The 27,199-nt window shown below is 46.4% G+C and overlaps 1 protein-coding gene across 2 annotated transcripts in view; it reads left to right on the forward strand.

The window, feature by feature from the left end:
* CCDC61 (coiled-coil domain containing 61) overlaps positions 1 to 27,199 on the forward strand; it is a 597,856-nt gene that overhangs the window by 272,624 nt on the left and 298,033 nt on the right. For both annotated transcript variants that reach the window (XM_078660929.1, XM_078660928.1), the window contains exon 8: positions 11,978 to 12,210. In XM_078660929.1, the coding sequence (XP_078517055.1) occupies positions 11,978 to 12,210 (233 nt within the window). The remainder of the gene's footprint in view (positions 1 to 11,977; positions 12,211 to 27,199) is intronic.

Genomic DNA, 27,199 nt, shown 5'->3' on the forward strand with positions numbered 1-27,199 from the left:
GGGGGGGTAGCTTTTTCAGACTTGTGACCTTTCCAGAGGTGAACACATGGATGGAACCCTTGTCCCTTTGTCCTTTGTGATGATATGTCCCAACAAACAACCATACACTGTATTATGTTTTGTAAATTTTACTCCACAATTAGGAGAAGGTACATACTTAACTTACTCAGAAAGTGGGGAATAAGACAGTGCAGACCAGCCTTGCTAAGACTGCAAATGTTGGAGGATGAGCTTACCCTTTTTAGTGTTTGTGTTTTTAAAATGTCTGTTAAGATCCAGATTATTAATGAACTAAAGTTTTTAACCTAGTAATGGAAATAGCGTTATCTCGGTTCTTAACAAATGAATTGTAAAATGTACATATGAAATTTTTATGATAGTGATGAAATGATGTTTTTGTACTTTGTATGCGCTTTTATGGATTTCTGAAAATGAAACCGAATAAAGCTATTTTCTGATTCTGATTCATAACAATAAGGATATCTACTCCTGCTTCTATGCAGTCAGAAGGAGTTCACATGTTTGGTTATCATTCCATTGTAAATAAACATTTGACACACAATTGTTTAAAAGTGAGAAATTGACCATTCTAGACAAGAGAAGTGAATCCTTTTCTATTGTAAGAACTACTTATGTAAGATTCCATTTGTGGCCAATGCATGCACTAATACCACGTCAGTGCATCAGGTAAAGCCATCAGCAATAATGTGGGGAAAAAAGCTGATTCAATTTTGCTTTGAAAGCCTCTACATATCATAGCAATCATTTGCCCATTTTTAGTGCATGCTTGATTTAGAGTATAATAATAATAATAATCCACCTTTGTAAAGCGCACAATCACCCGTAAGGGTCTCTAGGCGCTGGGGGCCGTCGGGAAGATTAAGCAAGCTATTGCCCAGAGTCACATGGTGCTGGGCTAATCTGCTGCCGGAGCCGGGGATCGAACCGTGATCCCCAGATTCCGGAGTCAGTCGCCCTGGCCGCGGCGCCACACCTCTTCCACTGCTGTGCGTCCTTGGAGTGCCTAAATGAGATCAATGGAAGAGAGAACATTCAAAATACTCGATAAGAGTCTGAATGTCATAAGAAAAAGGTGCACAACAGCACACTACACTGGGGCACGGAAAATTGCATTACAGATGGCCATCGCTACGCTAGTATCAGCTACTTATGATTAAGTATATATAGAAATGTCATCAATGAAGCCTGATGATGCGGGATTAAAAGCAACCCTCAAAACACATATTCGCTCGTTTGTTATAATTATTGGCTTGTTACCCTTAAAAACAATACTACATCTGTTTTGGCACAGCACATTACCACCTTCATTTGGAAGATATTGCCTCTTCTACTTTTGATACGTTGAGAAGTGGAATGATCCTACTATCTTTCAACCTAAAACACAAAGAGAGAACTATTCAATTGAATGAAATAATATGAACTTTGTTATGAACACTTATGCTGGACTTAAACTGTTGATGTGTACCTGAGACGATTAGGATTGATTTTAACCTTTTGATGAATCTATATATATAAAAACGAATGTATGTCTGTCTGTCTGTCTGATTGTCCTTTATGCATTACTACACCATTCATCCGATCCCCATGAAACTTTGGGAAGTTGTTGTGTACACTCCTGCGAAGGTTTCTGGCATAAAATTTTTTTAAATATCGCCCCCCCCAGGGCCCTCATAATCTTTCGTTTATCGCGCGGAATTACAAAAATCATCAGTGGCTCAGTGCACGTGCTATATTAGCAGCTACGAACAACGATGTAAATGCCATTAATTTCAGCATTCAAAACGGAATACCAGGCAAAGCGACAACGTATAAGTCCATCGATACTATGCTGAATCAAGACGAAGTTGTCAATTACACAACGGAATTCTTGAATTCTCTGGATTGGCCCGGTATGCCACCGCACATTTTGACATTGAAAATTGGCGTGCCTATCATTCTTCTCCGAAACATCAATCCACCACGACTTTGCAACTGGACAAGACTTTCGGTGAAAAAGATGATTAACAATGTCATCAAAGCTACAATTTTTGAATGGGAAATTCAAGGGGAAAGATGTACTGTTGCCAAGTATTCCAATGATCCCAACAGATATGCCATTTGAATTCAAATGTTTACAGTTTCCGGTGCGACTCGCTTTTGCAATGACCATCAGCAAAGCACAAGGACAATCGCTGGAAGTGTGTGGACTCCATTTGGAGAATCCATGCTTTACACATGGACAACTGTATGTGGCCAGCTCACGCGTCGGAAAACATTCTGATTTATTCGTGTACGGATCAGATGGAAAAACAAAAAATATTGTGTATCCACAAGCAAATAAATACAATTAAACGACACTTTGAAATGTTTTCAATATTAAAATGTATACGTTTCAATAAAAATGACACAATGTAAGTTGAATGTTATCATAAAAAGTTTCCTTGAATTTCCTTTCTTCTGAGATCGCAGCAACGCGCGACGGGTAAGCTAGTGTCTAATAAAAATTAGGATTTGAAAATATGCAAAGATGTTCCTCTTCCTGATATCTCAGCATATATAGCTAGCCTATGAATGATTCACAACTCTTGTTTATTTCTTTCGTCATATTTTATTTCTGGGAATTTGAACAAGCTGATATGTGAGACTATTGAAGAGGCTTTCACCTTATTCTGCAGGCCCACTGTTGAGCTTTCTCCCCAGCAGATTCATTCTTTCCTTCCTGCAAACTGATTTTTTTTAAGCATAGCAAGGTTCTCTTCCAGGGGATCCTCATCAATAGTCATAAGCATTAGAATATTCCCGCCCATGCGCGGGACCCCGGAAACACTATATTATATGTGCCCCACATATATATACTCATATATATATATATATATATATATATATATATATATATATATATATATATATATATAAAAAAACAAGCAATTGCAGCCAAAATAACGATAGAGCTGGATTATGCTGTAAAGAATTTCCACCATACATGAAACATATGCATTAGAAACATGAGAAACAACATAAAAGATTGCTTTGAAACTGTTTTAATGCTGAAAAAGCAGTAGAAATTCTTACTATATCCGGAAAGCATAGAAAGCTCCCAGGCTGCATTGCAAACACACAGTCTAAAAGACTGAAAAGCTAACCTGTAGCTGCATGCTACAAAAAACTGACACCGTGCCTTTAAGGCACTCATGACCCCCAGTATCCCATCATGCCTCAGGGGTGACAGTTGGGTCAGTTGTTCTTTCCGGCTCCTTCAGGAAGGATCCTGGATTCACAGCTCCACTATTTTTCTGATTTCTGACAGAAAATTCTCTCAGACTTCTACTTTTTTGACCCTACTTCGACGTTTTTCATCTTGTCAAGTAGGTTTTCTCTTGTTGGTAAGCTTTTTCTTTTGAAAATGCCTGCCCTTTTTGACAAATGCCCTTCTGGTGGCAAGAAGAAGGCCAAGACGGACAGCCATGAGGTATGCATCCTGTGCTTACCTGAAGACCATCACCCAAGGACCTGCCCTCACTGTGAGTCTCTGTCATCAAGCACTTTAAAAGACAGAGAGAGGATTCGTGTCTATGGGCTAGCCCATAGGTCTTCTAGAGGGAGGTCCCCAGCCAAGAAGAGCTCCAAGAGGTCCAGAGAACCTTCAAAGGGCGAGTCTTCTCGTCCTGCAGCTTCAGCGTCTGGCTCGGCGCTGAGAAAGGAGCAACCGGTGGGTCATTCGTCGAAAAAACAACATTTATCACCGTCGACCGCGGGCTCGCCGTCAAGAAGATCAGGTATGTCGTCGTCGAGATGTCAAGACCCTCCGCCATCGTCAACTCGGCGACGATCGGCGTCGAGAGATAAGACCCCTCCGCCGTCGTCAACCAGGCGGCGACCGGCGTCGAGGGGCCTTACACCTCCGCCGTCGTCAAGCAGACGACGACAGGCGTCAAAGTGTGACCCCTCCGCCGCCGTCAACCAGGCGACGTTCGGCGTCGAGGGGTAAGGAGCCTCCGCCTTCGTCGTCATCACGACGTTCGGCGTCGAGAGCTGGCTCACCTCCGTCGTCGCAGGCTAAGCGACCGACGTCGAGAGCCCTGAGTCCTCCGCCGTCGAGAAGGACTTCTTAGCCGTCGCGTCATCGTTCGGCGTCGAGGGCGACCAATACCCCTCCGCCGACGTCACGTAGACATTCGAAGTCAAAGACAACTCCGTCGTCGGCAACACCACGCAGGTCGACGTCGAGAGACCATTCCTCACGTCGGAGGCTTACGACGTCGAGATCGCCCGATCCACCAGCGCCACAGAAACAGTTGCCGCCAAGGGAAAGGACTCCGTCGACGGTGGCGAAACACCGGTCGACGTCGAGGGATCATCATCATCGCTCGGAGTCAAGGCATGAACGATCCAGATCGACGTCGAGACACCTTGAACGAGGATCCAGGGAGGTTTCTGTGATACTAGTGACTGAATCAGCCTCCCGTCATTCTTCTGGTTCTTCCAGATCAAAATCCAGAAGTCCTCGCAGATCTAGAAGTCCTTCCCGCAGACCTCCCAATGAGGTTGTGCAGTTGTCTCCCAGATGGAATAGGCCTCTGCACCATTGGCGAGACTCGGGGGCCACAAGACGGCTGCAGGAATATGTCAGCCCAGTGCACAGATCTCCACTGCAAAGACTGGTCGACGAAGTGGATAGACGCAGCCCTCCCAGGCGCAGAGAAAGATCGCCTGCGAGACCAGCTGCATCTCGTTCCCCTACACGAGAAGAGCGTTCAGGAAGGTCTCACGAAAGGAGACGCGATCGTTCCCCTAGACAGGGGGTACCAGCCAGAAGATCACGAGAAAGAAGAGCTCGAACACCAGCTACTTCTTATGCCTCTTCTACCCGCTCTTCCACACGGGATTACTCTCCTACCTTAGTGGATAGCCCTATCTCTAGGATTTCCCCGGTGGATGATATTAACACCTATATAAACAAATGTGCGGAGGGTCAAAGGGGAAATAATTTAATGACCTGTCACCTCATGCCCCCATACTATAGATATAAAACACACAAGAAAGGAGACCAGGTCAAATAGTAGTGTGCTCTCCTGAATGGAGAGTAGGAATCACAAGGATACCCGTGTGGATAAGTATGTTGGGTCACACCGGGTTAGAAAAATCCCATCAGACCACCCTCTTGGCGGCATATCATCATGTGGGGATGGGCAGTCATTCCATCTACCGCCCATGTAGCGGTGCGGAAATGGAAAACCGCGTATTTTGCCACAGTTGTGCCCAAAGTTAAACACAGGAAAAGTGCAGTGCTATGAAAAAAGTGATGCTTAAAAATGACTACCTAGACTAAAGAAAGAGTTTATCAAAATAAGTGTAGGTGTCAAGATTAAAAACACGCCTAGTAGTAGAAAAGTAGAGCTACATTACGGCGCTGTGTAGAATGGTCAACTAGTTTCAGCTAGATGGAGTATTGCTCCAGCTTTCATCAGGACCTTGGAAAAGGTAGGCTACTGCAGCACAATATAATGTAAAGGGTGTACAAATATGAGAGAGCAAAAGTTGCATCAAAATACTTTAAAGAAGAAAAGTGTCACCCGAGACTTGGAACCTCTATATCCTCTGAGGACAGGAAAAGAATCTTCTACCTGTCAAGGAAACAAAAGATACCATGTATGCATTTCCACACAGGAATCAACATAACCCCACTTGCACCATCAAGACAAACCACACCTGCGTGAACATTTTACGTTCCGCATTCCAAATAAGCATATTAGCTTTATCACGAAGAGGCATTTCCTCACAGTGATACTCACCCAGCTTTGTGTGGGTGAAAACCTCACCTCGCCCGGCAACCGCTCGGGAAATTGAGGCCCCGCTCTGATGTGTAAAAAAAGGGACACAGTTAGCGCACAATTCAAAAAGTTTCCAGCCCAATCGCAATACACAAAAACCCAATAGACGTGTGATAGACTCCTGACTACCCAAAGCTTGCCTGACCCCGCCACTGAGCCCACCTAAAATGTTTGCGATAAATGGAAAACCCAGAAACTTGGGTGACAGTGCTGCCAGTGGTGACCCTATATCGCCCCTTAACTCAGGTTGTAAATAGCACTGTGGGGTAGCAGCCAGGGTAATGCTGTCAACTCGAAAAATGCCCAAAACTCCAGGAAATATCCAGAATGCCACTGCTAGTGCCAAGATAAGCGACCGGGAAAAACACCTACCATGATGTCCTACAGAGGGGTGCTCTGAAGTTAAACATCGAGATGTCTGTGCCACAGGTCTCCACGACAGTGATTTTTGAAACCCTTCACCAAAAGTCAGGTTCTCGTCCAGTGTTACCGTTGGTCCCAGGGATCATGGACCCTGTCAATGATGTGTTCTTGGCCCCAGCATCAGTAAGAGCGGTTCCGGCTCGCATTCAGAAGAAGTAGAAAGCCGCACCCTCTGATCCAACTTTTGTGAAAACAGATCCTCCCGCCGACTCAGTAGTGGTGGCGGCGGCACGAAAGACCCACTCAGTCTCTCCCTCCTCCTCAACGCCTCCTGATAAAGACAGCAAGTTGCAAGACTCGTGGGGCCGCAAGGTCTGTAGTTCTGCCGCTTCGACGCTGAAGGTTTCTAGCGCGGCTGCACTTTTGGGCAGATACGACAGAGCCTTATGGGACTCAATGGAATGTTTTAAATCCAAATTACCTAAGGAGGACCAGCAAGACTTCGAGGAGACCCTAACAGAAGGAAGTCTTGTTGCTAATCAGATGATTAGCACTGCTGCAGATGGAGCGATACTGGCGGGGCATACCTATGTCCATGGGGTATGTGCCAGACGTTCTTCGTGGCTGCGCCTGACAGGCCTCAAGCCTGATGCGCAACAATGCATTCTGAACCTCCCGTTTACCGGCACATCTCTCTTTGGCCAGCACACGGATGACGAAATGAGTCGGATGAAAGCCGAGCTCGACACCGTCAAGGCAGCCAGCCTAGAAAAAAAGAAAGAGTTCAAACGCCGTTTCAAGTCCAACAGAGGCAGAGGGGCTCAACAGAGGGTTCAAACCCCTCAGTGGTCCCAGAACAAAACCCAGGGCAAGACCCAGTTTCGAGGTGGTAAAGCCAACCGAGGTAGAGGAGGTCACCAACAGTCCTCTACTTCGACTAGAGGTGGAAAACAATGAGCTCTGGCTTCCTCTGGCGCCGTTGTCCACTCCAGTGGGAGGAAGTGTTTCAAAACATCTAGAAGAGTGGAACAGCATCACGAACGACCGGTGGGTGCTGAATACACTGGGTAATGGATATGCTCTTTGTTTCCGTGCGCCTCAACAGGACATTCCCCAAAGAAATCTCGTCCGCACCAACTCGATCTGCTCCGAAAAGAGGTGAAGGCTCTTCTCCAAAAAAGAGCTATAGAAGAAGTGCCTCCCTCTCAAAGGGGAAAAGGAGTCTACTCAAGATACTTTCTTGTCCCCAAAAAGGATCAGGAAAACAAGTTCCGGCCCATCCTGGATCTTCGTGTTCTGAACAAGAACATAGTCAAGGAGAAGTTCCGCATGCTTGCTCTTCACCAAATATGTACACATCTGCAAGTAGGAGATTGGATGTGTTCGATGGACTTGCAAGATGCCTACTTCCACATTCCAATTGCCATGCGACATCGGAAGTTCCTAAGGTTTCTGATAGGCACCAAGCACTACCAGTACAGGGTCCTGCCTTTCGGGCTAAAGTCAGCGCCGAGAGTCTTCACCAAATGCATGGCAGTGGTGGCAGCCTTCCTGCACAAAAAAGGGTTTTTCGTCTATCCCTACCTAGACGACTGGCTCCTAAAATGCCCATCTCCTCAGCAGGTAGAGAACAACTTACACCTTTGCCTGCTTCAATTGCGCAGACTCGGCCTCCACGTCAACATGGAGAAGTCAGTAGTGCTACCGACCCAATCCTTACACTACCTGGGCTCCGTTCTGGATACAAAACTGGGAAAAGCGTATCCTTCGGAGGAGAGACTATTTTCTATGCAGCAGAAGTGCAGAGTTCTCCTGCAATCCCAGAATCCAACAGCGCGTCAAGTGGCGTCTCTGCTGGGTTCCATGGCATCCTGCATCTTCCTAATTCCTCACGCCCGGCTGAGGATGCGACCTTTGCAGCAGGCTCTGGAGGATCAATGGGATCAGTCGACAGGGCTCTGGGAAGACCGGATCTATCTTTCCCAGGTGACGAAGACCTCCATCAAATGGTGGACCCACCCTCGCAACCTTCTGGTGGGAGTGCCCTTTCACCAACCTCTCCCAACACAGTCTATAGTCACAGACGCGTCTCTCCAGGGCTGGGGAGCGCACATGGGGTGTCTGCAGATTCAAGGAAGGTGGTCAACAAAGGAACAGACCTACCATATCAACATGCTAGAGCTTCGAGCAGTCCACTTGGCTCTGAAGTCCTTCCTTCCTGCACTCGAATCACACTCAGTTCTGATTCAAACGGACAACACGACGACCATGTTCTACTTGAACAAGCAGGGCGGAACTCGGTCGCGTCCTCTCTCTCTGGAGGCACAAGCCATATGGCACTGGCTGCTTGCACGGAACCTCACAGTAGTGGCGGCGCACCTCCCAGGAGAGCTAAATGTCAAGGCCGACGCACTCAGCAGGCACTTCGAAGATCAGCCAGACTGGGTGCTGCACGACGAGGTGGTGGCAGACCTTTTCCATCGCTGGGGTCGTCCAGAAATAGACCTGTTCGCGGACGACGAAAACTCAAAATGCCGCGCCTTCGCGTCCAGATTCCACCGTCCAGGGACAAGGGGGAATGCCCTTTTGATGGACTGGTCAGAGACATTTGCTTACGCATTTCCTCCTCTGCCCCTGATTCCGAAGGTGGTGTCCAAACTCATCAGATCCAGCATGACCATGATCCTAATAGCACCGGACTGGCCTCGGCAGTGGTGGTACCCGGACCTTCTACAGCTGTCGGTGTTTCCACCCAGGAGACTGCCCTGCAGGCCGGACCTGTTGACCAAGATGGGGGGGAAGATTCTTCATCCCAACCTCCCCTCACTGCACTTAACAGCATGGCTCCTGAGATCATACAATACGGACATTTACATTTGCCATCTGATTGTATGCACATTTTAAAGGGAGCAAAACGACCCTCCACTAGAACGTCTTATGCGTTTAAGTGGAAGAGGTTTTTTCTTTGGTGCAGAGAACGTCATTTTGATCCCTCTTCAGCACAGGAGGAGGTGATTCTGCCTTACTTGTTGTACTTAGCGAGATCTGGTCTTAAGTATGCTTCAATCAGGGTGCACCTCTCGGCCATTACGGCTTATAGGAAGTCTCCTACTCAGCCCTCCTTCTTCCAGATAGAGGTGGTCAAGGACTTCTTACAGGGGTTGAAGAAAGTGTACCCCCCTGTTAGAAACCCTTCTCCTCCGTGGGAATTAAACCTAGTGTTGTCTAAGTTGATGGCCCCCCCCTTTGAACCCATCCACAGATCTTCCTTGCAACACCTCTTGTGGAAGGCGTCTTTTCTAGTCGCAATTACTTCAGCGCGCAGAGTCAGTGAGATACAGGCGCTGTGTACAAAAGAACCCTACACTGTTTTCCATCACAACAGAGTAGTCTTGAGGGCGCATCCATCCTTTTTACCTAAGGTTGTCTCTGATTTTCATATAAATCAGTCTATTTCTCTTCCTTCCTTTTTTCCAAACCCTACGACCCCAGCTGAGCGGTCGCTACACTCTTTAGATCTCAAAAGAGTCCTTAAATTTTATTTGGAAAAGACCAAGGAGAGTAGAAAGACGGACCAATTGTTTATCAACTACGGTCAACTGAGGACGGGTTTCCCAGCTGCCAAAAGATCCATCTCCAGATGGATCGTCTCCTGTATTAAATTGGCTTATCAGCTTGCAGGCAAGCCCTTGCTTTTGTCACCTAAAGCTCACTCTACTAGGGGGAAAGCGGCAACAGTAGCTTTCCTACATGATGTCCCTATGTCAGAGATTTGCAAGGCTGCAACCTGGAGATCAGTTCATACCTTTACAAGGCATTACTGCCTAGAATCTGATTCCAGGACTGATACTCAAGTAGGACAAGCCTCTTTGAGGAATCTATTTGGGTAGTCTGCGGCCGGTACAAGCTTAGTTTTTCTAGGCTTAGTAATGTTATTACTGTATTGTTACTCCTTTGCCCGCAGGGAGATGAGGTGAGGCTCGCTATTCTATTCTAATGCTTATGACTATTGATGAGGATCCCCTGGAAGAGAAGGATTAGTTACTTACCTGTAATCCTAGTTCTCTTCCAAGGGTATCCTCATCAAAGTCATAAGCAACCCACCCGCCTCCCCGGGCAAAGGATCTTTATTAGGGGAGAGGTGTGGCGCCGCGGCCAGGGCGACTGACGCTGGAATCTGGGGACCACGGTTCGATCCCCGGCTCCGGCGGCAGGTTAGTCCAGCACCATGTGACTCTGGGCAATAGCTCGCTTAATCTTCCCGATGGCCCCCAGCGCCTAGAGACCCTTACGGGTGATTGTGCGCTTTACAAATGTGGACTTTACTTTACTTTACTTTGGAGATATTGTTAACCTATTTGTTTCCATGGTTTTTCAGTCTCCGAAAAGAACAACTGACCCAACTCTCACCCCTGAGGCATGATGGGATACTGGGGGTCATGAGTGCCTTAAAGGCACGGTGTCAGTTTTTTGTAGCATGCAGCTACAGGTTAGCTTTTCAGTCTTTTAGACTGTGTGTTTGCAATGCAGCCTGGGAGCTTTCTATGCTTTCAGGATATAGTAAGAATTTCTACTGCTTTTTCAGCATTAAAACAGTTTCAAAGCAATCTTTGATGTTGTTTCTCATGTTTCTAATGCATATGTTTCATGTATGGTGGAAATTCTTTACAGCATAATCCAGCTCTATGGTTATTTTGGCTGCAATTGCTTGTTTTTTTATATATATATATATATATATATGTATATATATGAGTATATATATGTGGGACACATATAATATAGTGTTTCCGGGGTCCCGCGCATGGGCGGGAATATTCTAATGCTTATGACTTTGATGAGGATACCTCTGGAAGAGAACTAGGATTACAGGTAAGTAACTAATCCTTCACTGCTGGGCATGAAGGGATTAAAGTATCATGAAAATAGTATGGTTCCAAGGCAAGAAGAAAGTCTGTTTAGGAGTTCATCACAAGTGATCAGAGGACCATCTAGTGAGAAATAGCTGTTAAGGAGTCGGGTATGTAAGTCTTGTCTAATGGTTAGAGGAAAAAGATCGGGTGAACAAAAATAATTGATTGCTTTCTCTGTGAAGATAATATGAGAACTCAATGATATCATTTTACTGAGTCAGTGTAAATGAGTGATAAGGAGCCTCAAGGGATTCAGTGCAGGAAAAGTATTTGTGTGGAAATTGATTATGTCTTGGGTGTGAGATGATTTAGCAGTGGGAAGAGCTATTTTGACGTCAAGATTGTAAAGGTCAAGGTATTGTGTTTTGTGAAGGTCAAGGTACTGTGTTTTTTAGATTAGTACTACCTTTAGAAATATGTCCACATATGTGTTTTAAGGTAGCCATAAAGTGTGTGAGTTTCCCTATGGTGGTGTTATGATGTTAGCTTAGCCCTGGTGTTCGTTCATTTTTCCTTTAGTATGGTATTAGGTTTTTGCAATTTCATTGGATTGATATGTTAATTGTGTAAATTGTTTCAACATTTATTACATCAGGGTAATATTTATTGTGTACAGTATGAACGTATTGCATTGTTGGCTACTCCGTTATTACATAGATAATCTGAATGTTTAATGCATCAGCTCGCGAGTGTTTATTGTATGATGTTTGAACACCTATTCCATACATCAATGCTTTATATTTGTAATCTATTGTTTCTGTTGTACAGATCAATGACAATTGCACTGATAACTTGAACGTTTACTACGTGTGAAGAATTTCAAATATTTTATATTTTCTTTGAAACTTTTCTATAATTGTGTTGTTTTTCAAGGAAGGTGACTCCTGTTGGACCATCGCCTCAGAGCCGATCCGGTTCTGGCCTTAGTGCAGGTCATGGGCCGCATGTTCGAAATGGCTTCCCTGCCAAATCCAGGGACATGCGACGGTCCACTTCACGAGAGCGCTCTACATCCCGAGAGAGAGAAGGGCACTGGTCAGCTGCATCTCGAGAGGGACGGAGCGGCAGTCAGTCCAGGGTCCCACGATTGACTCCTTCACCTTCAGGTAAACATTTGACAGGTTCCCTGTACTGCTTAGGTCTTTTCTACAGACATTCACAGAGGCAGTTGCACCAAGAATCAGTGTGTGTTGTGCACCGTTGTTGTGGGTATGGGAAATGTTGTAGAGCTTGTTGGTACATGCACAGCGGGTGTTATCTCAAATCAGAAGTAGCTAGACTGTGTCATGTTTATTAGCTATGTTGGTATATTTGAGAAGGAAAAACTAAAACTTGTGCATCGGAAGGTTCTACTGAAATCGGAAGGTTTTACTGAAATCGGAAGAGCATCTTAGTAAACAAAAATGCAAGTACTGTTTTTGGCTTGCTGGCTTATCTGTCCATCTGTCATCGGGCTGGAATCTTTAAGCAATGGTTTTAACTTTATGAAAAAAAAATGGATGTATGTTAAGAAGACTGCCCGTGTTCCCAGCACTGTGTGTAATTGACTCCGAGACCTTGCCACTGTGTCTTTAACGATTGCATGTCTGCCCGCATCTTTTGGGGGGAGTGTGGCGGGGGGGGGGGGGGGGGGGGGGGGGGTCGTAGAGGAAGGTTTGTTGACTCTGTGTGTTTCTATATAGGAGGAAAAGGTGTGGATGTACGCAAGGATGTAGTGCTGGGTGCATCTGTATGTTTATGTGTATATACATCGGTCCCGTCTTTGTACTATGTTTGGTTGTCAGTAACCCATCTGAAAGGGACTTTGTCTGCTCTCCTAACTCGGGGACACTCAGATTTCACCTTGCTGGCACACCTTGCGGTTCCATCCCATTACTGCTCATGTCCTGCTAAGTGGGGTGTGGTGTGGCTGTAAGGAGTAGACACTTGAATGGGACTGATGACATATTATATAGTATGTGAAAGACTGGCCATCCCTCCTCATGCTGTTGGTCTCCCTTTAAACCTTCTACACCCAATGTTATGCTGAGTAACCATCGGTATGAGAATCACTGCTTGTGCCAGTTGTCCCTCGCTGGGCAGTTATTCATTGCATAGTGCTATATGAAATTATGTCTGCTACTGTCCCTACACTTTTCAGAATGGTACATACCTGTCTACTACATATATGCTGCCTTGTGACAGATACCCATGCTACTATATCCTAGCAGGGAGTCTGGGTTGTTCTAGCGGGAACACTATGGTTTAAGGTATCTGACATCTATTTGCATTTTTTGAATGGTTGAAGCTTTTATTCGATATGCAAGATATCTTGAAAGCGTACACAAAATACAGCATTTACAAAACTAGAAAAAACATTTTTAAGAAGTAATATTGAATGTACATTTAAGAAAGATAAAAAGACATGTGATGCCAGAATAAGTTAGCTAAAAAAGAATTAAACCGCTATTGACAATCTCTTGCAACGAATCAACCAAAAATGCTTTAAAAATTTGGCTACACCACAAACAATGGGAGGGGAAGTGTCCGTCATTAGGATGCGAAGGGCTACCGGATAACTACGCGTACCCATATTGCAACAAAGGGGTTTGAGCCAAAAACTCCTGGGTTTAGCATAGTCCGGACATTCAAACAGGATATGCGGTATAGACTCTGTCCTAGTGGTACAACGGGCACAAAAGGGGGACATGTGGGCACCCGATTTCCACTTTGACACCAGGGCCCCTACTGGAAGGGAGCCCACTCTGAATTTGAAGTACAGTGCTCGATCAGCTGGAAGTGTAATTAGGTCCAGGTAAGGTTCGTAAACTACTACATCTTTTATTGTTAAAAAGGCAGCTGTAGATTTACAATGACTAGAATTTATAACTAGCTGATCCCCAACCCAATTCCAGTATAATCTTTTCAGAACATCTTTTGGTGGAGCCGTTCTTGATGACCAACAGTCCCCCAGCCCAAGTTCCTCCAAAAGCTTTTTGGTGTCTCTCAACCACTTAATCTTCGCCCAACCGCCCAGGCTCATTATCTCAGCCAACCCTTCAGCGTATGATTTTAGCTCTTCACCCCTCCAAATACGTGCCCATAGAAGGAGTGGACGAAGCCGGGCTTGGTCTTTGATATTCTTACAACCTGTGTCCAACAGCACAGGCACTGTTGGAGTGCTCGGAGGGAGGGCGATTAAAGATTTCAAAAGCTTGCTTTCTGCTGTTGCCAGGGAATCCAGGCAGCAATGCCCCCACAGCTCTTCCCCATACAAGGCTGATGTTACTCCCTTAGCCTTGTAAATGTCAATTGCTGGGGCAAGCGACCTCCTCGGTGATGCCCGGAATTCCCTCAGAAGGGCACCTCCTACTCTCTTGTGGTTCAAGACCATCTTGGCAATGTGAGGTGACCAGTTCATGCTATCTGTAATCCGTATTCCAAGATAATCAAATTCGGATACTTTCTCCAAGGGAACAGAGTTGAGAATAGGTGGGCGGCCCAGTTTCCTTGGAGGGTTTAAAATTAAAAACTTAGTTTTATCCACGTTGATTACCAAGCCCCTTGAAACGCAAAAGTTCTGGAAACGGGTTAGCAACTTCTGGAGGCCTTGCGGAGTCTTTGAAATCAAGAGCGTATCGTCCGCAAAAAGTAGGGTTGGAATCCGCACTCCCCCGAGACAAGGAGCGTCGGCTGGTTCTTGCTGGAGATATTCCACCACCCCATTAACATATAGTGAAAAGAGGGTGGGCGCTAGGACGCATCCCTGTCTCACACCCCTAGACACTGGGATTTTCTCAGGTAACTCCTCATTTCTCCCCCAGCGAACCTGAGCAAAGGTATGGGCGTGAAGGCTAATAAGGAGGGACAAGATGTAGGGAGGCAATCCCAACCCATAAAGCACCCTCCATAACTTCTCCCGAGAAACTAGGTCAAAGGCAGTCCTCAGATCTATAAAGGCCAAGTATAGACTGCCCTTGCCTAGCTCCACCACCTTCCAGCCAAGGAGTGCTAGCCTAAACACCTGCTCTATCGTCCCTGTTCCTACCTGGAACCCTGCCTGGAAGTCTGATAGTATTTTATTTTCCTCCACCCAATGAAGAATCCTACCAAGTATAGCTTTACCTGCTATCTTTTGGGTGGAGTCAATGAGGCTTATGGGCCGGTAGTTCCCCGGGATTTCTCTGGATCCTTTTTTGTAAATAGGGACCACCACCGCCCCTTTCCAGGAATCGGGCACTGGCCCCCCCTTCATAATATCATTGAGGAGTGCTGCAATAACCCTTCCCCAGGCCACTGGATATGCCCGCATGAGATCCCCCGGTAAGCCATCTGGGCCTGCTGCCTTCCGTGGGGCTACCCACCCAATTACCTTCTCAATCTCTAGAGCTGAAAAGAGATTGTAGCCGTGAGGTTCAGATACTAGTGGGGGGAGCACCCTGACATTTAGTGCCCCATCCGCCGGGAGGTATAAAGCCCCAAAGTGTTTTACCCAGCTTTGTGGGGGGATATTACAGGGTCTCATAACTTCGTCGGGCCTGTTCCGGGAGCCTACAAGGTTCCAAAAACCCCTTGAGTCTTTACTTTTGCTGGCAACAAGTAGGTCCTCCCAAAATTTCTCTTCCCACTCCTTCTTAGCTGATTTAAGGGATCTATTATAAGCCTTCCTTGCTTCCAATATATCAGGGTGGGATTTGAGTTTCACTGCCTCTACAAGTCTTGATTTGTTTACCCTACATATTTGTGTGTACCACCCGTTACCTTGCTTTACACCTCCTTTCTTCCCTACCTTGCTCGAGGGGATGGTAAACACATTTGTCAGAGCCTCTGTTAGGGAGACAAAGACCCCGCAAGCCCTACCCACCCCTTCCGGGAGGGACCCCAGGTTTAACAATGCGTGATCTAAAAGGGTTGATATTTCTCCAACCCTTTCCTCCGAAAGGACCAATTTAGCCCATTTTAGACTCCTTCCACAGAGTGAGACTACCGACTCATCAAGGGGAGCTAATGTGGGGTTAATGGGACCCTTCTTAAAAAAACACCACCACTGGACCATGGTCAAGGAAAGTGGATTGTGATCGCTTTCGACCGTCGGGACCACAACCATGTCCCTCACCTGGCTCCACAGACATATATCTAATAAGATATAGTCGATTCTAGATGTGTGTCCTGGTCTATTATAGGTATGAGCCCCCCCCTATCTGAGTTTGTCCTCCCATTCACTGCCCTTAGATTTAATTCGATACTCAGGGTGTATAACTGTAACGCCACCTCTGACCATCTCCTAATGGGTGGAATCTCCAGGGCTGGGATCCCTATCTTAGCGTCCTCCTCATCCTGGTCTACGGCAACATCCGAGCCCAAAGGCTCGAACGTACAATTCATGTCTCCCGCGACCAGGGTACACAACTTATGTGAAGTTGTACTAAGAAGACTCTCCAGAAGAGATAATACAGTGGACTTCCTCCCGCCCTTAGTCCCTCTGGCGTACACGTTATAAATATTCAATAATGTACGGCCCCTGGAATCTCTTAGAATAATATTTCGAATATCTGGACAGCCTGTCTGAGACTCCTCTATTCTGCAGTCTAGGGAAGCTGCCACCCATATGAGCAGGCCACCCAAAGGGCGTCCTCTCCCTGATTCCGAGATTAGTGCAGGCACAAAGTAGGAGGAGAATCCCACCCTATGTATCGGCTCCAAACTCCAGGTCTCCTGGAAGATGCATATGGCATGCTCATCAACCAAAGCATTCCAGTCTGGGAGGGCCAACTTTCTCGCGATCCCTGCGACATTCCAGCTGAAAACCTTGTAAACACGGTCCGTCACAGCTGATGTGTCGCTGACCTCGAGATCACTCCTGTCCACAGGCCTCACAGGGGGAACAGGCAAATTACAGTCCAAAGAAATGGGCAGAGGGTCTACCAACCCACTGTCGCCTGTACTTATAGGTGAGACTATTCGGGGTGGTGGTGCTGTCATTAAACCTATTCTATTGCCAGTTACCATGTCAGAAACTACAATTTCCCTCGTATCACCCCCCTCCAGTCAACATCTCCCTGACCCCCACAGGGGGTTCATCCCGTTGTACCCAAGACCCCCAACCCAACATGGGTCCCGGTTTTGGCCTAAGCCAGATGTGCTAGGGCCCGCCCAGGGCGACATAACAATTGGCCTGGGATAAAAAAAGGTTAGATCCACTAATTTAACCCCTACCACATCCATATTTTTTATAGGGCCACAGATGGAGCTCACCACTCTGGGATCTTGAAAGTTTATTATTACACAATCCCCCTCCTGTGTTTTTTTCCCTTGTCCTACCCACCCTACTCTGCGAACACTTAGAATTAGCCCATCCACACCACTCGGGATTGGCTTGTTTAACTTTAGCCAGTGGATACACTTATTCTTGAGGGCCTGGTGATTCTCCAACTGGTCTTCCTTCAGTGGGGGAACGTTTACTAGTACAGCAACAAAAGGATGACAATCTGGTGGGAGATTTATGGGGGGGGTCCTCCGTGGGAATTTGCGGGGGGCCACTGAGGTAGCAACTGGGGCTGCAGGTTGAGGGGCAGTTTTGGCGACCATCTCTGTCGCTGCTCCCTTGCCTTTGTCTTGTGTACCAGAGGCTTGGCTAACCTTTACCGTCCCTCTACTTGTCGGGGGCTGCAATTGGGGTGTTAGTTTTGGTGTACTTTTGGCAACCTCAGAAGATATTTCCATTCCCTTGTGTTGGGGCCCTACTTTTGGTGGGGGAGGAATTACAGGTACTGGTACTTGCACTTTGCTAGTATCTACCTTATTTGCCCTAGTTGGAGGATTAAAATCCGCCTGTAGTGGCAAGGAAGCTACTGGGGGCACACTCCCCTTTAGTCCCATGGCCTGGTTCTCACTCACTCTTTTATACTGTTTAATTGTAGATTTAAGTGAGAAAAAGCCGTCGAGGGTAGATTGCTCTAGTTTATCTATTCTAGCCCCCAAACCCTTAACCTGGGTCAACAGGGGCATCAAGAGACTGTTTACCCTCTCCATAATGCTGTCAATAATCTTGGGGTCAATAAATGTGGAGACATTAACAGCACTACTAATAGGGGACGAACAATTATTATTACTTGTGGGTGTGTCCACAGGGCCCCCCTCCACCACTGCCTTATCCTCTGGGACCGACCCCTTTACGTCCTTCCCGCCCTGCCCAAGAGGCTTCCTCGGTCGCTTGTAGAGCGCGGCCTGTCTCACCAGCCTACCCTTACTAGAGCTGGCTGCCCTTTTATTTTTGGCCCTTTTACTCTGCCCACTCGAGTCATACACAAATGGCACCCCAGCTAGGTTTACTTTTTTGGGAACGGGTGGAGTTGGCGATAATATTTGAGTTGTGCCTATGTTTGGGGGTGCAGGTGAATGCGAAATACTTGCGCCACCCTCTTCCACAACGCCACTAGGTAGAAACGCAACCAGATGTTCCAGCCTTTCTATGTTTTTCCCTATTTCTACCATCTGGGGGGAATCTACAGAGCCATCCGGGACATCAGGGGGAACAGATTGGACCCGCTCACAGGCCGGTGACAAGGCCTGGGCTACAGCCCCCAGTGAGGAGCGTCTAGAAGGGAGATAGACCTCAGAGAGACGGCGTTCAGACATGCGATCTCCTTATCAATGACCGCCGCCACTCTGGTTATAAAACGGTCCATGGTTCCAATCACTGGGCTCCCAACAGCACCTCCCCTTTCGCCCTCACTCCTAAGTAATTTACCAGAACGGGTTGACATGGTAAGAGGTACGCCTTTAGGGAATGACACGCAACCCACCAGGGCCCAGGGCTGGATGAAAGAGACGTGGCCCAGCCCAGCCTCTGTCTGCCCCTGACTGCCACAGACTGCCCGCCCTTTGCTCGGGCTTCGCTCGGCATCCCGCTCGCGTCCCGCTTGGCGCCCTGCATGTTGGTAATAAGGGGCGTTGCAGGCGGGTGGGCGTGTCTGTCAGGGGGCGCGGCCGTGCACACCTGTGCAGAGCAGGGACTCCTGGTCTTACGAGTCCCTGCTGGCGCGCTCCCTCTGACTGCTCTCAGTGGATCCTCCTCCTCCGGGCGTCCGACTTGCAAACAGCTGAGACCTGCCCCTCACCGACTGCGGAGCGGGTGCTGCAAGTCGTGAACACAGGAGCAGCAGCGCGGTGGATCCCGGACCGGGCAAGGGCAGCTCCTCCAGCAACCAGGTGAAGTTCGTGGCGGCGTGTGTGAACCGGTAGGCAGCACCTCCCTCCACAAGGTTTGGCGGCGGTTCAGGGTGGCCCTATCACAGTCCATGGCATTTTGTTTGTTGGGTATCCTTAGCAGGGCGTGTGAAATTCAAATAACCAATTGAAGCATATCTCCGTAGTCTATCCTGTTGTAAAATGCCTTCTTGTAATGAACTAGGCACACATTCTTGTACTAACATTCTTGGATTGATTACATGGGCTGGTTACAAATGCCCATGTTCTGAAACCTGTTACTCCCTTTCTCCACTGGGACTCCCATGTTTGTAGCATGGGTGGCTAGATACACATGCTCTGCATACTCCTGCCATCTAGTGTTTGGCTAACACTATTGCAAGTTGTTTTCCTTCAATGGAGCGTTTGACTCACAAGATGTGGTGTGACTCCTCCCTTAGTCCAGAACGTGCAGGGGAACCAACTGCATGTTAGATTATTTTTTTTCCAACATCTGGTTTGAACGTACACTAAGATGACTCCAAGACAATTGTGTATTTTCAAACGTTTTTTGAGACCACACGCTTCAATTTTAACATGGTGATTATGAAGAGCAGTCAGCGGTCTGATAACTACATGTTGGTGTACTCTGCTGGACACCTTTGGAAGACTGCTTACTATGGAGATCTCAAGACCTTCTTCCACGACTGGCACTGGAGAATGCAGACCTCAAGAGGGTGGTGTAACAGAAACCCTTCCAGCATTGCATGAAGGGCAACTCAAAATATCTGTGGTCGGATCAACATGATGTCTGCAATCTTTGCTTCTGACCCGATCACAACAACGCCTTTTGCGAGTTTTGCCTCGCCTTCTGCTCCACGAAAGACCTTGAGTTACTGTAGAGAGAGGTACTGGGTGCACTGCTAACTGCACCAGCATCCGTCCTTGACATTTTTAACATATTCGTTGAAGAGGGTCCCTCTGGTGCCAAAGAAGACAATGGCACTGGTCTGACTGTAGTTCTGGTGGCCCAGCCAACACTCAGCCCAGAGACGATATCCTTGAAAAAGTCAGAGACAAAAGAGTATTTTATACCAGCACAAAAGACCACTGTTCACCGAAACCAAGGAGGCTCCTAAGTACCACACCTGTCCATGAGAGCCATTTGACCAAACTGAGGTTGCACAAGAAGTCCCATGCTGATGTAGAGCACCGTTCCACAAGAGTTGGCATTCGAGCCCTGAATGGACCAATGAAACCGCCACCTCCAAGGCCTCTCCCACCTGCTTGCGCACGTCAGCACAAAGTGAAGTCTTTAGGCACTTGGTGGCCTTGAAAGTGACGCCTGCCTTTTGCAGGGCCTCCAAAATGTTTCTGAGGTGAACCAGGTGATCCTCCCAGGTGGAGCTAAAGACCGCTATACCAGCCAGATATGCTGCACTATAGGCTTCCAACCCTGTTAGGACTTTGTTCGCTAACCTCTGAAATGTGGCAGGTTCATTCTTCAGACCAAAGGGCATCACAATAAATTGGTAATGCCCACTAGGGGTTGAGAATGCTGTTTTTGGCTTCATATCCACAGCGAGTCTGATTTGCCAGTATCCAGTAGTCAGGTCAAATGCACTCAGAAACTTGGCTGAGGTCAAAGTATCTACAAGTTCAATTGCCCTTGGAATAGTGGAATAGTGTCTTAGTAACTGCATTGAGGCCTCTGTGGTCCACATAAAACCTCATCTCTTTTTTTCCACCTTTGGTGTGAGGATTTGGCATAAGTACTACTGGACTAGCCCAGGGGCTATTTGAAGGCTCAATGGCCCCCAATTCCAGCATCTTTTGGACCTCTGTCCTGATGCAATCCCTGGCATGGTCAGGATGTCTGTAGAATTTACTCTTTACAGGCATGCTGTCACCTGTGTCCATGTCATGGGTACACCACGTGGTTTGACTTGGTGTCAGGGAGACCATGTGTCTTTACTTATTGAGGAGTTGCCTATAATGAGCTTGCTGTTGGTCAGTGAGGCTGCCTTCCAAGGATACTCCATCCTCTGACCCATCATTGGGGTTCTGAGAGAGGAGATCAGGGAGAGGGTCACTCTCTTCCTCCTGTCCCTCATCATTTGCCTTGTGCGAGCCCATGTCAGCCCTGTCCACAAAGGGTTTCAGGCAGTTCACGTGAGGGGACTTCTTGGAGTGCCTAGGGCCACCAAGTAGGTGGCCTCACCTTTTTGTTCAAGGATAGTGCGGGGGGGCCACTCCACTTGTCTTGGAGAGCTGTTGGGGCCACAGGCTCCAACACCCACATTTTCTGGCCTGGCTGGTAAACAGTCAAAACTGCCTTTTGGTCATGCCAAGCTTTTTGAAGTTCTAGGCTGGCCTCCTGTTTTTTGCTGGCCTTCATGTACTCGACCTTGCGTGAACGCAGGCCAAGGACATAGTCCACAATGTCCTGTTTAGTAGGTTTGAGAGGTTGTTCGCAGCCTTCCTTTACTAGATACAATGGACCCCTAAATGGATGTCCAAACAAAAGTTCAAATGGGCTGTAGCCAACCCCTTTCTGACGAACTTGTCCGTAGGCAAAGAGAAGGCAGATTTTACCTTGCTGCCACACCTTGTGGTTCCCTCCCGTTACTGCTCATGTCCTGCTAAGTGTGGTGTGGTGTGGTGTGGCTGTAAGGAGTAGACACTTGAATGGCACTGCTGACATATTAGATAGTATGTGAAAGACTGGCCATTCCTCCTCATGCTGTTAGTCTCCCTTTGAACCTTCTACTCCCAATGTTATGCTGAGCAACATGACATGCCATTTTCGCCTAAGCTTTTTTTGAAGCCCCATGATCATACCCTTGAGGGTCTTGTTGAACCTTTAAACAAGCCCATTACACTGTGGATGGTAGGGTGTGGTCAACTTGTAGTTTACTCCACACTCTTTCCACATGGCAGTGATATAACTAGACATTAAGTTGGTACCTCTGTCTGTCAATACCTCCTTAGGGAAGCCCAGTCTGGCTCTCGAAAAGATTTCCAGGAGAGCCCTGGCTACTACAGGGTCTGTAGTGGTTCTCAGGGAAATTGCTTCTAGGTACCTAGTGACATGGTCCACCACCACTAGGATGGAACTGTGCCCAGATGCATTTGGAGGGTTCAAGGGACCAACAATGTCAATCGCTACCCTTTCAAAGGGGACCCCAACCATTGGAAGTGGAATTAAGGGGGCCTTTGTGGTGCCGCCAGACTTACCACTGGCTTGGCAAGTGGCACAGGGGTGACCAAACTCCTTTGTGTCTTCAGACATATGGGGCCAGTGAAAGTGAGGGACAAGTCTGTCCCAAGTCTTGCTTTGCCTTAGGTGTCCTGCAAGAGGAATATCTTGTGCCAGGGAGAGGAGGAAACCTCTGAACCTCTGGGGTATTACCAACCTCCTTGTGGCACCAGGCTTCGGGTCTCTACCTTCAGAGTTCAGAAGCCCATCTTCCCAATAGATCCTATGGGACCCACTGATATTCCCAGCTTCCTCAGCAGCAGCTTGCTGTCTGAGGGGTCAAGAGAGGGGCATGTCTGCTGTTCCAAACTCATGTGTGCCCTGGAAGGCCCCCCCCCCCCCCCAAGAACTCTGCCTGGTCTGGCCCACGTTCCTCTGGGACAGTACCTTCACAGGGGCAAAGATTATCTCCCTCAGGAGCCTGATCTTCACTGGGAGTTTGTGAGGAAGATAAAGCCTGACCCTTCATACTCCTCCTCATGGAAAGCACCAGGTGCATTTTCCCAGGATTCAGTGCTTTGTCAGTGCTGAGCTGTTTGGCCTGAGACCTGATGACGGCAAACACATTCTCAGATATGCCCATCATCTCTGCATGAGTCCTGAACTCTACCTCAGCCCAGGCTGAAGTTTCTAGATCATTGCCCAATAAACAATCTACAGGTCGGTCTGGAGATACCACAACCCTCTTAGGTCCAGTTACCCCTCCCTAACTAAGGTTTACAACTGTCAAGGAATGATCAGTTCTGACATTGCTAGTGTTGGTGACTTGGTACATTTGTCCAAGTATGATCTGATCAGGGGACACTAGTTTCTCTGTCACCATAGTGACACTAGCCCCTATGTCTCTGTAAGCTGTTGCTTCTTTTCCATTAATCAAGGCTGTTGTCTGTACTAGCCCAAGTTAGTGGGACTTACCAGTAAGGTGGCAAGGTCTATGTCACATTCACAGACTAGAACAGCCTGAACTGGAGTTCTGACTAAGTCAGAACCCATCTCAGTACCTAGGGTTAGAACTAATCCCTTGGTTGCTGTACTACCACTGTAGTGTAGTTCCTATATTCCCAATAGGCTCTGCGCATTGGAATTATATACACTATAGATTTGACATAGGACTGTGGTCAGTATGTCTCTATCCAGTATACTAAACTTAATTGTGTGTGCCAGCTAACTCAAAGGTCACTAGAAACTTTCTTGAGTAAACAAGAAGAGATTAGTTTCTGACAACCTCATAAACATGACAACTTTGTTTCCCCTAGAATCGAAACATATCTTCAGCGTTGTGGAAACCATAGATAACTATTTCACTCAGTCAATTGTGCATGCTTCGTTTCTACAGAGTTTGCACAGAAACAGAGAGACGGGCGTTTCAATAAAAAGGGGTTTATTGAACAGTCTTCTTTCTCATGCAAGAGAGGTGAACTGCTACAATCGTTGGACAGAATTCAAAGTATAATGCGTACAACGTAAACAGTAATATAAAATAATACTGTAATAGCATTGTCTGTTGCTATGACATGTAAAAATACATACATAAATAACACAAGCTAAAATACTCAACTGGTGCTTCTAAAATACGCCTACCCCAGTGTACCTAACCTAGGTCTAGTACGAGAGACGATGTAGGTGCCGTCTTTAGCATAGGTTTAGTTTTTGACAAGAATTGCCAAAGGTTACTCTAGGTTCTAATCAGCTCCATACCTTAGAATGAGAGAGGTTGGTATCTCTTTCATACACTCGATTTCCCAACACCCCGCAAGGGAAGTCCGAAACACTGGAGCTGGATTCTCGGCAGGAGGATAACAGTTTCTGGTCAGTGCATCAGCTGGAGAGTTGGCTTCTTTCGGCACTTGCTGTAGCGAGCTACGTCGTGCAAGTAGGTAGTCGAACTGCACCAAACCACACCGTGCTTTGCCATAGCAAGTAAAGGTATATTTATACCTTGAAGGTGTTTAGGAATGCCAGCTTTGATTTCAAGTCGAGCATGTGAATGTCATGAATGAACCCCTAAGGAATAGATGTTCATGCATAATAATGAGTTCTCGGAGAAATCAATATTCAAGCAAGGGGAAGTCCCTAACGGCTTGAGTCAGGTTTTCCAAGAAATCGTTGTGACGTAGATGAACGGATGGAAGTAGCCCTGCCTGATTTGGGCAGCATGGGCTATGCCTAAATAAGGACTGGATTTCTATGCCTATATAAGGGCAATGTGAAATATACCTATATAAGGGCATGTATCGGGAAATGCATACAGAATCTAAAATCGAACACAACACCCACTCCACTTTCTTATGTACGACATTACTAAGTTCTAAACACGTTAAACATATCTAAACATGAAGTGTTAAAAACCCACACAAAATACACATAAATAATCCATTAGAATTGGTTGTACACATAAATGATGCATTGGCACTGTACGCATTTAAAGCAATGTTTCATTCGAAGCACAGTTTTTCGACATGTGAATGCTAACTGAATGAATCATGAAAATATACATTTATGAAATGGCTCGTAAATACAGAAGAAAAAGGTGCCGAAACCATTTCATGTCAGATTACATAAAACTGTTTGTATGTGGACAAGGTCATATATTGTCTCTGGAAGTACTCAAAGACATCTTGTTCTCTATGAATAGTTCTCGTATAAGCAGATTACTTGTGTCAAAAAAGTGAAAAAATTCAAATTTTGAAAAAAGAAAAAATCATAGGAAAAAGAGTTCCATGGATAGTTCCTTTGTTTTGAAAAATGAAGTTCAAATTCAAAGTCTCTCAGAACACTGTGTGCCAAAATCAAACGCCAGTGTTAGGGCTTGGAGAAAACATGAAATATTCTATGTCTGATGACAAAAAATCGTCTACCATCGTAGGTGAAAGTTGGATTACCTAGTTTAGAAGATTAACAGCACATAAATGTGAAGCATCGCCGTCAGCATTGGTCGCATTATCAATGTTCGTAATGGAAGGTACCTGCGCGCTTGTTTCCTCTGGTACCTCCGCAGTTGCATTTTGCGTCTGTGAGATCTCAATGATTGCCGTCATCTGTATTTGTAGCCGCTGGGGACAACACAGAGCATGGGCCGTTACTGGGTCCAGCAAAGTATCAACATCCGTTGGCATGACTGATGGAAGTGTGAGACGTGTTTAACACGCATTCTTCTCTGCATAGCAGGCAGCGTAGAACAGGTAAGATGCAATCTTGCCAAATTGGTCTGAATGATAGAAACCATGTGGTATTTAATTATCATAGACGAGGTAGTCCCAAAATGTGGACGATGCGCTCACGACACTTCATCGCCAGTAGAGTTGTCTCCATGGAAAACTGGGTGTCGCTGGTGAATTGGCTTGTCATATCGCAGCAGTAGGAGCAAAAATAGTATCCCTGCAATGATTCACAAAAGGTGGGGCAGTCCACCAAACACAGAGTGCACGAAGTTTGGAAATATTCCTAGGACTGCCTGAAAAGGAGCTAAGAGTCCAAAAAATATAGGCTTAAATACATGTAAAATACCGCTCCTATCAGACATGTTGAAGATACAACTTAACATTTCTGAGAAATGTATAGGGCAGTTTGTAGTTAATAGGGCATGTATCTCGGCAGAAGTCCTTGCGACTTGTAGATCATAGGTTTCTTTGGCCGAGGTCAGTGGCACAGTTTTTTGCAAAAGAATGGCTTTCATTCTGCTTATAGTATCAATTCTTATAGAAGAGATGTTCAGTGAAGGCCATTAAGGCGACTCCCTGTCTGTCTTGGGTTTAGGACACACGGTTTAGGAAACAATACTTGCATACATCAAGTGACCCTGGCTGACACAGTTACTAGATTTGGTAAGCCTGGCAACATGCCACAGCAGCCGTAATCATTCAACATGAGGTAACTCCCATTCGAGAGCTGTCCAAAAATTGGATCAATCACTGCAACTGGTGAACCTTGCAGGTAGCAGGATAAATCGTTAGAGGAATCATCACAGGCCCGTGTACGTTTATACCCTGACAAAGGAGAGAACCGCTTAGTGCGTTTTCACAGTTTTTTGAGCTAATAAACACTTCATGTCCCCCTCTCCAACATCAATGTGTGTACGGTAATTCCCAGGATGTCTTGATTTTAGGCAATACTGAAAATGGAAAATTGTAACAGGCAGAGTGATTGTTCCAGGTATTATCCATTCAATAGCTGTTTTTTCTGCTACTGTAAATGGCAATATTTCCAGTTTTTCAATGCTCAGCACCGTATAGTCTGCTCCCCTTTGTGCCAATTTGATCTGTTTATCAGTGAGATTGAATTCTGAAAACAGTGACGTGGTATTGATTAAATACCAAGGCACATAGCCTGAATGAAGGATTTGCAACGTCCAGCCTAATAGCATGATAGAACGTAGTTGCGACTGACCATGTTGCAGCATGACCAAATCCTGTTCCATGATGTCTATGGCAGAAAACTCTATGCTGTCCAATTAATATATCCTGGACGACAGAACAACAGAGAGAGTTTTCTCTAAATTAATGTGATCAATTTTTCATGTTCTTTCTGCAGTCTCTGCTTGCGTAATCTTCCATGCTTCATTATAAGCAGTATAGTTACCGGCAAATATAAAACGTTTATGACGCCGTTTTCTTGGACCTATCAAGAATTCCCTAAGATCAGCGCCATTTTTAAGTAAGAGAAGTGTTGCT

The sequence above is a fragment of the Lissotriton helveticus genome, chromosome 9 (genome assembly GCF_964261635.1).
Source record: "Lissotriton helveticus chromosome 9, aLisHel1.1, whole genome shotgun sequence".
Classification (NCBI taxonomy): domain Eukaryota; kingdom Metazoa; phylum Chordata; class Amphibia; order Caudata; family Salamandridae; genus Lissotriton; species Lissotriton helveticus.